General features: G+C 36.4%; 1 protein-coding gene across 2 annotated transcripts in view; it reads left to right on the plus strand.

Moving 5' to 3' along the window:
* The window catches only part of PPP3CA (protein phosphatase 3 catalytic subunit alpha), a 325,003-nt gene that overhangs the window by 252,469 nt on the left and 57,320 nt on the right, over positions 1-15,214 (plus strand). For both annotated transcript variants that reach the window (XM_027543972.1, XM_027543973.1), the window contains exons 4-6: positions 2,885-2,996; positions 5,454-5,599; positions 8,657-8,796. In XM_027543972.1, the coding sequence (XP_027399773.1) occupies positions 2,885-2,996; positions 5,454-5,599; positions 8,657-8,796 (398 nt within the window). The remainder of the gene's footprint in view (positions 1-2,884; positions 2,997-5,453; positions 5,600-8,656; positions 8,797-15,214) is intronic.

Genomic DNA, 15,214 nt, shown 5'->3' on the forward strand with positions numbered 1-15,214 from the left:
TAAAATGTGAAAAGAGGACTCTTATTTTTAGGGTCTTCTGAGCCAAGAATTTGGAAATTGAGTTTTCTTTAGTGTTTTCTTTCCTCCTCTCCTCCTCCTCCCTCCCTTCCTTTTTCTCTCTGTCATCTCTCTTTTCTCTCCCCCATTCGCTCTCTGCTCCCTCTCCTTTCTGGCTGTCTTCCTTCTCATTTATAGGAAAGGAGTCACTATTTCCTAAATTTCTACTACATGCAGGGAGCTTTATGTCCATTACATAATAAGGGATATGAAATGTGTATTGAATCGTTGAAAAGGTAAATAGATATGATAAGGAAACCATAGAACCTTTGAGTTTTCAGTTATAAAAGAGCTACAGTAATTAAGACTAGAGGTGATAAAGCCATGTGCTGATGTCAAAACATGATCTTTAACAGATGGCAGAAAAAGAGTATGTGGGCTGTAGATTGTGATTCCTCTGGTAGCATCTGAGTGGGGTTAACAGATGGCAGAAAAAGAATATATGGGCTCTAGAATGTGATTCCTTTGGTAGTATCTGAGTGGGGTTAAGTTGCAGTTTAGATTTTTGTTGGAGAGATTATAGCTTTGCTTTAAAATAAATTGTTATAGGTAAAACTAATCTAAAGAGTTCGGAACTGTGGTAACGTTTTCCAAAGGGTATTGACTGGAGGAGGGCACAAAAGAGCCATCTGGATGCTGAAATGTAACTGAATCTGGGTGGTGGTTTCATGGGAATATACATATGGAAAAATTCATTGACTGGTACATTTAAGATATATACATTTCACTGGATATAAATTATACCTTAGTGAAAACAAAAAACAAAATCTTTTAAAAAAGTAACTACAATATAGCCAAAGCACATAGTCTCTCCCCCACTATATGCCTTAAATACAATTTCAACAAGTGAATGTAATTTTTAAAGAATTTCACATACCCATTCCTATTCCAAATCAAACATCCAGTGTTAGCGATCTATTTGGGAAAAATATAACATATATAATTTATAATTTAATTTATATTTTTATAGATTTGTTTTTATAAAAATATTTTTATAAATATTTTTATAAAAATATAAATGTTTTATATAAATATATTTTTATAAATTTATTTTTTATAATTTTAAATTGCACTATTTATACATAATATATAAACAAAATATACATATGATACAATCATATAAATTTAAAATGAGAATAGCTTTCACATTGATGTTAATAACAGTGTATATCTTCTCTGAAATGTGAGACAAGCTTGATAATACACATTTGTTTTGCTAGAACATTGTAAGTGCACCTCTAAACCTGATACGTAAGAGAGACTCATTGAGCCACCTACTACCCACTGAGATAATAGGGGATTTTTACACTTATCAAAAGATCATAATCCTTCCATTTGGTCAATTGGTCAACTTCTCAGAAATAGTAATATCATCTTTCACATGAACTTTAGGTAATAATTATAAGCACAAACTAATCATTGTAAAATTATTTAATGTAACATATATATTTAAAATTTGATGTTAGCTCATCATTTTTGTTTGTTCAATTATAATTACATAGTTGGGGACAGTATCTGGCTTGAACAACTCAATAATACATATTTTTTCTTTCTTTAAAACTAGGGCTATGTATTCAAACATTTACTTCCATTGACTTAATAAGTAATCATATAGGCTGACAAATGATGACTGTTCACAGGTAGCACCACAGATGAACTGCCAATGTCTTGACCCTCATTCCTGCCATGTGTTAGAAAGCTCATTATTAAGTGTAAATATTGCTTTATTTGGGGTTTTAGATTTTAGTAACTAGAATCAGACTTGTCTCAATATTCTTCTGGTTCTTTAGCTTCACTTTCCGAATAAAGTTCATGAGAATAAAAAAGCACACTTGTTTTCAGTGTGATTTTTCTCTTCCCTGTGGATTTTTAATGAATGCTATTTGAGGATAATGAAATTTATATTAATACTTGAGTATCCCGGTTATCTTTATTCACCCTTCTGGAAGACTGTGTCAATGTAGGTTGATTCCAAGCCTCATTTTTATACAAACTGCAATACACAACTACTTATTTTGTGAGTTTTAAGGTATATGAAAAGTTTCCCCTAGCTGTCAACAGCATGTGTAGTGAGATTCCCTGGCCTTCATTTTGATTACAATTATATATGAAATGAAAAGCTCAAGGCTTTAAATACCAAAAGCACTGAAATAAGAGACAAGATAATGGGAGAGGAGACTAGTAGAGGAGAGAAGAACATAACAGAAAATAGAGACACAATCCAGGTTAGCCTGAGCTTGTCAGTGTTCGCTTCCAAATTTTGTCAGGCCTTTCCTTGCTAATTTTTCCATTTCTATTCAAAATAATTAGCTTTACAAAGAGAAGTGGCTTTATTTTATTTATTAGCTGTTCATCACATTTCTTCTCATACTTTTACACTGGTATATTTTCATTTTTAATATATTTTCATTTTGGTTTTATCCAGTAGACTGTATGTACTCCATTGTTTGTTTGCGTGTGTTGTCTAGATCCCCAGTGTGATGTTTATATTTTAGTATAGGTGAACATTTGGAGAAGGAAATGGCAACCCACTCCAGTGTTCCTGCCTGGAGAATCCTGTGGACAGAGGAGCCTGGCAGGGTACAGTCCATGGGTTGGCGAAAGATTTGGACACAGTTGAGCGACTGAGCACACACGGATGAACCTGGCTTGGTACCAAAAGAATGTTTCTGTTTGATTTTCAGTATCTTCCTTAAAAAAAACTTAGTCTTTTGGAGACTTTTGGTCATACTAGCACATTTTGTTCATGTCTTCCTGGTGTGTGAGCCAAAGTATGTGTAACTATAATGGAAAATATTTATTTTTATATTATTCTTTTTTTTCTCAGTGTGTGCTGTATTTGTGGGCTTTGAAAATTCTTTACCCCAAAACACTGTTTTTACTTCGTGGAAATCATGAATGTAGACATCTAACAGAGTATTTCACATTTAAACAAGAATGTAAGTATACTTCTGGTTTCTCTTTTAACATCGTGTATACTAAATAGTAATTTTAATCCATACAGAGTTTTACATTATGATCCATTGCTTAAAAGTAAGAAGCTCAAAAATGAGACCATATCATTTCATATTACTTTCTGAGCATAGCGAGTTAAGAGAATTAAGAATTTCTTTTAAAATTATAAGTTCTTTATAAATGATATAAAATTGGAATTAATATTTGATGTGATTTAGCCTAAGGTTTAGAAAAGGCACAGGAACCAGAGATCAAATTGTCAGCATTCATTGGATCATAGAAAAAGCAAGGGGTTTCCAGAAAATCATCTAAGCCAAAGCTTTTGGTTGTATGGATAACAATAGACTGTGGAAAATTCTTAAACAGATGGGAATACCAGTTCACCTTACCTGCTTCCTGAGAAACCTGTATGCAGGTCAGGAAGCAATAGCTAGAACTGGACATGAAACAACTGACTGGTTCCAAATTGGTAAAGGGATACATCAAGACTGTATATGTCACCCTGCTTATTTAACTTATATGCAGAGTATATCATGTGAAATGCTGGGCTACATGAATCACAAGCTGGAATCAAGATTGCCAGGAGAAATATCAACAATCTCAGATATGAAGATGACACCACCCTTATGGCAGAAAGTGAAGAGGCACTAAAGAGCCTCTTGATGAGGGTGAAAGAGGAAAGTGAAAGAGCTGGTTTAAAACTCAGCCCTCAAAAAATGAAGATAATGGCATCTGGTCTCATCACTTCATGGCAAATAGAAGGGGGAAAAGTAGAAGCAGTTACAGATTTTATTTTCTTGGTCTCCAAAATCATTGCAGATGGTGACTACAGCTATGAAATTGAAAGATGCTTGCTGCTAGAAAGAAAAGCATTTTAATCTGCTGTCTAGGTTGTGACAAACCTAGACAGCAGATTAAAAGATGCTTGTTCCTAGGAAGAAAAACTGAAAACCTAGACTGCATATGAAAAAGCAGAGACATCATTTGGATGACAAAGGTCCATATGGTAAAAGCTATGTTTTTCCAGTAGTCATGTATGGATATGAGTTGGACCATAAAGAAAGCTGAGTGCTAAAGAATTGATGCTTTTGAACTGTGGTATTGGAGAAGACCCTTGAGAGTCCCTTGGACAGCAAGGAGATCAAACCAGTCAATCCTAAAGGAAATCAATCCTGAATATTCATTGGAAGGAAAACTCTAATACTTTGGCCACCTGATGGAAAGAGCCAACTCATTGGAAAAGACTCTGATGCTGGGAAAAATTGAAGGCAGGAGGAAAAGGGGGTGACAGAGATGAGATGGTTGGATGGCATCACTGACTCAGTGAACATGAGTTTGAGCAAATCCAGGAGATAATGAAGGACAGGGAAGCCTGGCATGCTGCAGTCCATGGGGTTGCAAAGAGTTGTTGGAAATGACTTACCAACTTAACAACAACAACAAGCCTAAGCAACAAGCAAGTAAGTTAGTAGTCAGAATATTGCTGTTCAGGATAATCCTACTTTTTAATCTCACATCACTCAATAAAATCAAATGGAGGACAGATTCAACCTTGTGCTTCTCTTTCTGGATGCAAAGGATTTACCAGCCTCAAGTGGATTTTACAGAATTAAAGACAACTTCTTCTTATAGAAATAAACTAGGGGTGAGAAGTACCTCATATAAATGTCATTTTCCTCTCTCTTAATTTTCCTCATTGTCTTTGGAAACTTAAATTTCTTTCTGTCATTCATTTAGCCCTATTTCAATGGAACACAAAACTTCTCTAAAAACATTTGCTATAAGTTAATAAAGGAAAAGCAATGTGCAGTGATTTAGAAGCAACATTGGAAACTTTCTTGCTATCTGCTTTTCTGTAAGAAAGTTCCGGAGAATCATCCGGTTTTGTATCTTCTTCCATTCATCTCCTAGTTTTTGTGTTCTGTTCTGTTTTTAATATACATTTGTAGATGAATAGGACTTCTCTGATGGCTCACATGGTAAAGAATCTCCCTGCAGTGCAGGAGATCTGGGTTCAATTCCTGGGTCACGAAGATCCCCTGGAGAAGGGAATGGCTACCCACTCCAGTATTCTTGCCTGGAGAATTCCATGGATAAGGGAGCCTGGCAGGCCACAGTCCATGGGGTCACATGGAATGGACATGACTAAGCAACTAACACTGTAGATAAATAGCAGAAATGTATGTATGCAAGAGTTCTCTCCTCCATTATAGAAAAAATTACTAAAAAGGTCAAATATGGATGAACCACAAAAGTAAAAAACAGTAGATATAAACATTAATATATAACATTAAAAAGTCTTTAATCATATTTGGAGCTTTGCATGTGTACCTACATGCTAATATGATTCCAGCAGAAAAACAAAAAAATTAATTTTTATGAGCCAGTCCTACTTCTGAAATCATAAGAGTAAGTAATTGGTTTTTGATAATGTTTTAAAGGTAAAATAAAGTATTCAGAACGCGTATATGATGCCTGCATGGATGCCTTTGACTGCCTGCCCCTGGCTGCCCTGATGAACCAGCAGTTCCTGTGTGTACACGGCGGTTTGTCTCCAGAGATAAACACTTTAGATGATATCAGAAAAGTAAGTTCTGTTATTTTCCAGGTCTATCCATTTTTTACTCCTTCGGTAATAAATGCATAACATCAATTTCCCTGCCTTTAACAATAACTTTTTGAATTAAAATGATCTAAAGTAGTCATGGGAGAAGGCAATGGCACCCCACTCCAGTACTCTTGCCTGGAAAATCCCATGGACGGAGGAGCCTGGTAGGCTGCAGTCCATGGGGTTGCTGAGGGTCGGACATGGCTGAGCGACTTCACTTTCACTTTTCACTTTCATGCCTTGGAGAAGGAAATGGCAACCCACTCCAGTGTTCTTGCCTGGAGAATCCCAGGGACGACGGAGCCTGGTGGGCTGCCGTCTATGGGGTCGCACAGAGTCGGACACGACTGAAGTGACTTAGCAGTAGCAGCAAAATAGTCGTGAATGTCTTCTTTGTATTCATTTTTTATCTAGAAAGAAGGATATATTTATACTTTAAAACCTCAGGGTTCATTTTGCCATGTGAAATGACATTAGAAATGTAAAATATTTGATCGCAAAAAAGATATATGCCTTTTCATTTCCTTTTGACTTGTTTCAAACAACCCATTGTATATTCATGACATATTACAGTTAAAAGACATTGTTTTTGTCTTGGGGAAATATCACAACAGGACTTTTAAAATGTGTCCATATTATTATTCTTTAAAAAATCTACTTTTACAGCTTAAACTTTTAATGTAACAATCTAACAAAGGCAATGATGCTATTCTATTGATTGTATTGAGTGGCGAGGTGAAAAGCAGTTCATTTTTTGCAACAAATATTTTTCTACTTAATTTAACACTAGCTATTAGTGTTGTTTTAGCCAGCAGGAAAGATGAGTTAGGTTGGTGTGGAAATAACCTCTTTCATGAGAAAATGTAGCATAGGATATTTTTATTTAGTGGAAGAGACATCTTTTATTTCTTTGATTATGCTCAGTATCCTTTTAAAATGTCATTGCTTTTTAAAGGAAAATGATATTTAGGTAAGTAAAACATTTGAATTCTACCTGAATGCTCTATCATTAAAGTTCAGGTCTTCAAATGTAAAAAATAAGATTGTATTTACTTTCCTGTTAGAAAGGAAGTGCATGGGTTTTATTTTTAAGATGAAATGAAAGTACATTAAATAAGCCTGCTCTGTGTGCTCGTGCCCTTTTTTATAAGATGCCATTACACATCTGCTTCTAGTCTTTTGTAACACACAAAGGATTGGTATTTGCTTTACATTTAAAGTTCTGTGGAGACAGGACACTGAAATGTAGTCACTGAGTTCAAGTATAGTGCAGTTCACTTTATGCATGAATGAAACCAGTTTATTCTGCAATCTGATGGACTCCTGAAATCAGTAACTACACTTCTTATCACAAATTATGTAGATTTTTAAAATATCCTTTGCCTACCCTAGGACTTTGTTTCTAGCATGTTTCAGATATTCTGTTCAATTCTCTTGTATCATTATGCTTTAGACTTTGATGTAGAGTGATTTTTGGTTTGCATTTTCCATATGTCAGTTAGCATTTCTACCACACTTATTTAATTAATTTCATAGTTGTTTAACTGTAGATGATATTAATTTTAGAATGCATTTTATAACTTTTCCAGAGTAAATTCTGTACTCTGGTTGCTTTACCAAAGCTCTAGCTGGGAATCCACTTTTGTCAGAAAGTGTCTCCTCTTTATGGCTCTAGCCCTAATAATAAGTTCTTGTTTCTTAGAAAGAAATTCTGTATTTTTATGGACAAGCATTATTTTTCTTGTATGAATTGTTCAAAAACATAAATTACTTAAGTCTCTTAAGCAAGTCTAAGTTTGCAATGAATATTTTATGGATAGCAAAATGGTTGAAATATAGAGGGTCTTGTCTTATTGAAGGTTTTCATTGTGTGTTGAAAATGTGAAATATTACTTTGTACTTTTTAGATATTAGTAAAAAAAAAAAAAAAAGCTATGTAGCAAGACTATTATTTACATTACCTTGTATGTCTCAGAAAAAGAATTTCATGGGCTGTCAGACTTACATATTCACCTGTCCCATGGGTTGTTGGTTTTTTTTTTAATATTACAGTATTGAATATGCAGAATTTTGGTTCTTAATGAGTTTTCATAGCTGTGTTATGCTTTTCTTCAAGAGACTGTGTAGTATCTGCTAACTTCACCCCAAATCCTTTCATTGCAGTTAAATCAGGATAAACTATGGGAAAGTGACAATATTATAAAATTGTTGGTGAAATGTCATTTCTGGTTATTATAGTGCTCATAGCTTCTAAATGCACCATTTTAAATTGAAATATGGCTTTGCTAAACATATGTAGCTAGAAAATTGGAAAATTGATTTCGTATGAGGACTTCAGGTAAGCTAGGAAAATTAGGACTGTGAACTGAAAAATGACCTGCTAAATTGGGGTTTATTTTACTGCTTATTGTTAGGATTTGTATGTAAGGTAACTAATCAGCTTGGTTTTAATTAGAAACCTAACCCCTAATGAGTGAATACCCAAAATGTCATACAGCAAGTACTTACTCTCAAAATGAAAGCTATCTGTTCTCAAAATTATATTGTTAAATATAAACACCATAAGTTGTTCCCTATCCTGATTTCTAAATCACATTTCAATGGGAGGCAGTAACAAAAATTTCCCCAAAAATCAAGTAAAATAAAAGCTTCTCAAGAAATGAAACACAGGTAGAATATCAGTTGGTAATAACTAAAACACTTGGCTAGATTTAAAAAAAAAACTAAGAAGGAGAGAAAGACAAAGAGGAAATCAGGAGAAAGGAAAAACAGAGTGGGAATTAAAGAAGTGAGAGAGAGGTATAAGGTGAAATGAAGGCAGATAATAAATGAGCATCAGGAAGAAGAAGGAAGGAAAATGGAAGAGGTGAGGAGTAGACGAATGGGGAGGAAAGACCTCAGAACAGGAGAGAGGTTGGGGAGTTCACTCTGTACAGTGACTGGGAAGCAAAGATGGTTTTTGTGAAATGCTGGTTTCTTCCAAGTTCCAACTTTCCAAAGATTAGTATTTTGCTCTCTGTCTTCTATTTTTCTTAGTTAGACCGATTCAAAGAACCACCTGCTTATGGACCTATGTGTGATATCCTGTGGTCAGACCCGCTGGAAGATTTTGGAAACGAGAAGACTCAGGAACATTTCACTCACAACACAGTCAGGGGGTGTTCATACTTCTACAGGTGAGGTCAGAGAGCTCCACCTCCTGGAGCATGTGGCGTTCGGAACTGTTGTCATTGATCAGTCCATGTATTTGATTTATTTGTTATGTGTGTAACTTTCCTAGGAAACAAATATAAATGAAGGTTCTCTTTGAAAGCCTGGTTCAAATAGATTCTTAGCCCCTGGAAAATAGAAATATAAATAAATTGATAGATAAATAAATGGATGTGTCGATATAGATGTATAGATACGCTATCTGTGAAGAATAGAAAAGGCATAAAAGAGACCAGTAGTTTCGTGATGTCCAGGCAGCTGAAGAAGATAGTAGGGTTTAGCAGAAAGTTGGTTCTGTTTCAAGAACCATAGGGAAAAAAATCCAGTGCCAGCCTTGATTTTTTTTTTTTCATTCAATTATGTAATCACTTAAAAATGTTTTTACCAGTTTTCATATCTTAAATCAGAAAAACAGTTTTAAATTGGTTAACTAAATTATTTTCAAGTTATTCTTAAATTTTCCTAAGTTCATCAGACTTCCTGAATAATTAATTAAAATTAGTAGCAACCCAGTATATAAGTACCACCGTAAATTTATTTTTAGCACTTGACAAGCCAAATTGACAAAATTTTTATAGTAATGTTTCTGTTTGCAAATGTATGGCGATTTCCCCATACCCTTAATACTTCAGAGCACTTCAGAAAGAAGTCAACAGCTCGGTTGGGATTTTTGCATGTCCTCGTGATCTTCCTGATATCTTATTTTCCCTCAGTTTTAGCCTACTGCATTTTATTACCGCAGTTTCACTCGGTTCCCTTATCAGATGTACAGTTTGATGTGAAAGTGGCCAGAATGACAATGCAAAGAGATTATGGAGAAGTTGAGAATTTAAGCTCTAGAATACAGTATGGGTTTTGTTTTTTGTTTTTTTCTCTTAACTGAAAAATCATACCCGGTAGTCATTGAAGTTTACACTCAGTTCCTGCCCTGGCAGCTAAGCTAATGATCAGACTGGAAGAACTCTGTGAACTGCATCCAACTCCATATCTTTCATCTCTTGAGTAAGCAGATATCATCCTCCTGCATAACACTGATCAGAGTTTATTCTGGAATATTTTGTTCCATACGTTGTTTCCCTGATGGGGCAAAAAAGTTTCCTTTTGCTTATCTGTTGATGTGATTGAGAAATTGAAGTTTGTGAACAGAAAGTCTTGTTCACTGTAAGCCATCATTCAAAGAATAGTCTTTGTTTTAAATATTAAAAGGTTTGTTCCAAGCCTCTTTATCAGAAAGTTTGCAGTTCATTTCCAAGTTTTGGAAACTTTGGCTAAAATAAAGGCATGGTATAGTATTTCCGAAAAGCCTGAAGATTTCTTTTCAGTAATTAGTTAATTGGGGAGTAATCTTTTATTAAAGACTTCTAACTTTTAGGGAAAAGTTGTTTTGTTGAAATACAACTGTATTTGCCAAGTGTTCAATTTTTCAGATCTAGTGTTAAATCCTTAATTATACCAAGAGTGTTTAAATTACCTACTTGATACCACTGAGTTGCACTTCAATAATACAATATCAAACAAATTATAAACCTCTTGATTTTGATATTAACACATATAGTATTAATCGTTCTTTAATTCACAGTATAACATTCTTCTGTTAGCTGAGTTAGCTGTTCAAATATGTCATCTTCTAAATAAAGTCCTGTACTGAACTTGTATAAAGTTATGATATTTTTGTTTTGTGGCTGTAGACTTAGATGTGTTTACATCAGAGATAAAGTCCATCAACTAGATAATTAGAGGATTATGTGCTTTCACACCTTTGTTCTCAACAAAATGATTGTTAAACTCATCTCATTAGAGGTTCTTAAGAGATAATGATCTTTAGCCATGACTAATGCTGACTGTCAAAATCCACAGCCTGTGTCCTCTGACTAATGGTAAAGCAGTGTGAATTATGTCTTATCTGAAGAAGAGAAAAATGGCTCACGCATTCCTCTAGACCTTTTGGATTCTTTTTTCTTTCGTGCCATCTTGAAGGTGTCAAGGCATCTTCTATGGCCATGGTTTATAAAGCCGGTCTAGAGCAGGTACAAAGGAACAAGAAAACTGGTAGAAGAACAGGAAAAACAGGTAGAGTTATTGGCAGTTACTTTCATCCACAACTCCCAGTTTTATTTCACATGTGTCTGTAGTTTGTGGATTTAATTTGCTCTGCCACTCTGTCCATGATCTAATGTATCGTCTGGGCAGTGGTTTAAATACAATGAAGTTGCATGGACAAATGCATCTAGAAGGATTTGCTGATACTGCTCATGAGTTATAGAAGACAGTGCATGTGACAGAGGAAGGAATCCCTTTTTGCTCCAGTGCTACTATTACCTTTAGAACCTTAGACCAGAGTTTGCACGCTCAATGACTATAACATTGAAGTAACTGAGATGCTTGAATGAGCCATGAGTTAGATTGTAAAGATTTGTGAAGATCATGACAAATCAGAGGTAAAAATTTCATCTTCATTAGAGCAAATGAAACTGTTGGCCAGACTTGGTGCTTTGGGTTGTTGGCCTTGGGTGTGTCCTGTGAGCTTTGTGTTCTAGATTTAGCTTGCTCCAGGAGTAAGTTTAACTAACCACTCTCACATTCCTCTAAGCACTGAGATTTGAAAACATCTTGAGGGTCACTTAAAATGTGTTTTTGAAGCTGCAAATGGCAGCTCACTCCAGTCACTGTTGGTTTCTCAATCGCAGATCAGCAGCCTTTCTTCTGTTCCCAAGCTGCCCCACTGCTCTTTTGCAGTTGGCATTCTTGTCGGCCCTTTCCACCTTGAAATCCTGCGGTTCCTCCTTTTTCACAGATCCTGCTTGCCCTCCAACTTATCAGGCAGATCCGTCTGTTCCACTGCATCTTTCTTTGTCTTCCTCCTGTTCTTGACAGTTTTTTCTTCGCACTTTACCCAAGAACCTCATCTGTGTCCGTAGCTTCACTGTAAACTATGAACTCTGGTTAGATTACCAGATCTGTGCCTGGTCCATTTATCTCTTTATCTTTCCTGAGCAAGCATTCTCTGTTTCTAGTTTTCTGCTGGAATTTTTCATCTTAGATGTTCCTTTGTCAACCTTCTCTTGAACTCACCTTGCTTGAAGAGGTTTATTATTTACCTTTCCACTGGGGATTTCTCCTGTTTTTTCTGTTTCTATTAACGGTTTATTTTCCCAGTTATACAGAATAGCAAATATTTTTTCTTTTTCTTTTTGCATTGAAATCACCACTAGCCAGTCATCATATTTTAATGGCCCTCTCTTTAAAATATAACCAGCATCTAGACCATCCTGCCTTCCCTCTTTCCCACTCTGAGTTCAAGACCATTTTTAGTCTGTTGAAATCATACCTGCTTTCACAGCATCCTTCCCCTCCCCTCACCTCAATTCAACTATTCCAGATTCACGAGTATTCTTTGGAGAATTCATTCACTCATTCAATTATTTAACACATATTAGCCGAACACGTACTATATATGCCTTCTGTGAGGTTTTATAGATGCTCGAAGTCCCTGCCTTTGAGGGAATGACAGTCTGGTGTCAGAGACCGAAAAATAAACTGACAAATAAATTGCAAGGTGAGTAGTTTTGCAATAAATGTGGAAGTTATCTCTCTCTCTTTCACACACACACACAGCCCCAAACAAGGATGGATGGTGTTTAAGAGACTCCTCATGGTGGAAATATTGTTAGTCCTGAGCTTTAAAGGATGAGTAGAATATATCCAACCAGAATCAGTGGTGAAGGCTCCTGCAGGCAGGAAAAGTGGTAAAAAAATATGAGGAAAATAATGCTCTGGGAATTCTTGAAAGATGACTACCCAAATGGTCTCACTGGACCTCCAGTCCCAAATTATAGGTAGCTGCTGTGGTATACACTAAAGCTGGACCCTCATAACTAAGCTATTCTACTCCTGTTTTTTTATCAACTAGAAACGCTTACACATGTGTGCCAAAAGACATAGAGCAGCAGTATTCAATAGCCAAGTAATGGAAACAGCCCAAATGTCTATTTAGTAGAATGAATCATAAATTATAGAATATTTATACAGCTAAATACAGCAAATGAGAATGAGTTAACCAAAACTGCACAGAACAACATGGATGAGTGTCACAAGTATTATGATGAGCTGAAGAAACAGATACTAAAAGGGGGTATACTTGGTGATTTCATTGAAATAGGAATTCAGCATTAGAGAAAGCAGATCTATAACATTAAAAACCAGGATGGTAGTTACCCTTAGTGAGGAGGTAATGGTGACTTAAAGAAGATGTGAAAAGTTGCTGGGGTTCAGGTAATGTTCTTTGTCTCAATACGAGTGCTAGTTACAAAGGTGTCCAGTTGTAATTGTCCGATTTGTGCAGTTTTGTGTATCAAGTTGTCATCTTCTCATTTGTGCAGTTTTCTGTTAAAATGTTGTACTTCAATAAAAGTTTGCCTTAAATAAAATTCGCTCACTGCTCCTGAGGCACCTGGCAGCTAGGAGCAAGTAAGGGCTAATTAAGCTCTGGTGAAGTTCTGGCAGGAAGAGTTGGAACCCTACCAGACATGATCCTTTGTGGGCAAAATGAAATTAATTAGAGCACCCTTGGGCAGAGAGAAAACACAGCACGTCCTAGGAAACAATAGTCTTGGCGTCATTAGGCAGCACCAGGACATCCCGGGGCTAGTAATCCATTGGCAGGTCCCAAGGAGCCTAGAGGGAGCTGGGCAGGGGAGTGAGCCCTCCGTCCTACTGGGCTGAGAGCTACTGAGGCACCAAGGAGGTGAATGGAGGCTTTCTCTTGGTCCACTGGCGAGGGATTGCCAATGAGGGAGAAGCCAATGAGGGAGAGAAACCCTTTGCATCTCTCACTTATGTAACCGCCCATGTTGAGGCTACTACAACAATTACGTATGAGCATCAGTAAGCTGAAAAATTGCTGCTGAGCATTTAGGATATGAAGACAAATAAAAGTGTCTGTCTCTTAAGGCAGTCATTCACTGTTATTGGAGAGCAGATGTAGAAACATAAATTACACTACAGCATGACAAGTGATATATTAGATTCATATGTTATGGGAACATGGTGGATGCAGCAATTTTGTACACCTCAGGGTGAGGTAGGTTTGAAGGGAAGGTTTCTCAAGTGATAATTTAGCTCAGGCTTGGCAGAAAAGTGGTCCTTCATGAAGAAACAAACAAACAAGCACAGGGAAAGGATATGCAAAGGCACAGAAGGATAAAATGGCCATTTTAATAATGCTTGCTGGGTGTTAGCATGGTTAAAGCATCTGAAATCTACAAGATTTATTTCAGGTCTAAAATATATTTTAACATAACCAGAAACAAAAATAAGAGCATCAACAGAATGAGTCTAGTCTAATAAGAGCTATTTGCTCTGGTGCCAAAACAGTTTTTTCTATCATTTCTCGTGATTTTGTCTTTTCTGCTTCACCTTTGCTCATGCTCAGTCTCCTTCCTATTCCTCTTTTTTGTGCGTGTGTGTGGAATTCTAGCACCTTACCTGTCTACTAATCCCCATAAGTCATTGCCCCTGAGATCTAACACAAGTCACAACTACTAAATGGAACAACTACTGCTGGAATCTGGAGTTGCTGCCTCACCATTCATTCTGTGTTGTATTTTTCCCACCACACCATGGTGGTGGGGAGACAAGTAGGAGACATTGCTGAATGTCTACTGCTATGGGCCAGGCTCTGGGCCAGAACATCTACATATATTGCTACCTCATTTAATCTTCATCTCAGTTCTATGAAATAAATAACACTCTCTGCCATTCCCTAGCTCAGTCCTTTCTGTCAAGCTCCCAGGCAGGAACCCAAATACATATAGGGCAGTATTTGAGAAAATGGGGGTTTATATTTTAAATTCCACTCTCATGTTATATTTATACTTCTGTTCACTTTATGGTTAGATATAGACTTGATAATATTGATTTTGTCTACGATACTATGATAATAGTCTCACTATTCTATGGAGATTTCTACCTTGTTTTCTACTCAGAGAAGACACAGTTTCTAGTGCTTAAGGAATACTCATATTCCAATAGAAAAAAAATAAGCATCAAAGAATACAATAACTTCTTCCCCCAAATATAGCTACACACTGTGGTAAATGAATAGCTGAAAGCATCCCTGGCCTTTACCAACCCTTGAAGCAAGTGTTGTTACCAGACCTGCTCAGGACACAGAGTTAGATGAAACCTTTCCAGCAAAATCACTCTTGCAGATAAGTTGTTCCTGAAAATGTGCCCCTGTGGAGGCACATGGTGGGGGTCTGAGATCCAGCCCACCTTCTGCTCAGAAGGCTCATCCATGGCCCCTTTTTGGACTGATCAGCCTGGAGGAAGAGACTCTTTCTTCTTGGTGAGCTCAGAAGTATCACCTTAGTAGTGAAAAGAGAA

Source organism: Bos indicus x Bos taurus, chromosome 6 (genome assembly GCF_003369695.1).
Source record: "Bos indicus x Bos taurus breed Angus x Brahman F1 hybrid chromosome 6, Bos_hybrid_MaternalHap_v2.0, whole genome shotgun sequence".
NCBI classification, from domain to species: domain Eukaryota; kingdom Metazoa; phylum Chordata; class Mammalia; order Artiodactyla; family Bovidae; genus Bos; species Bos indicus x Bos taurus.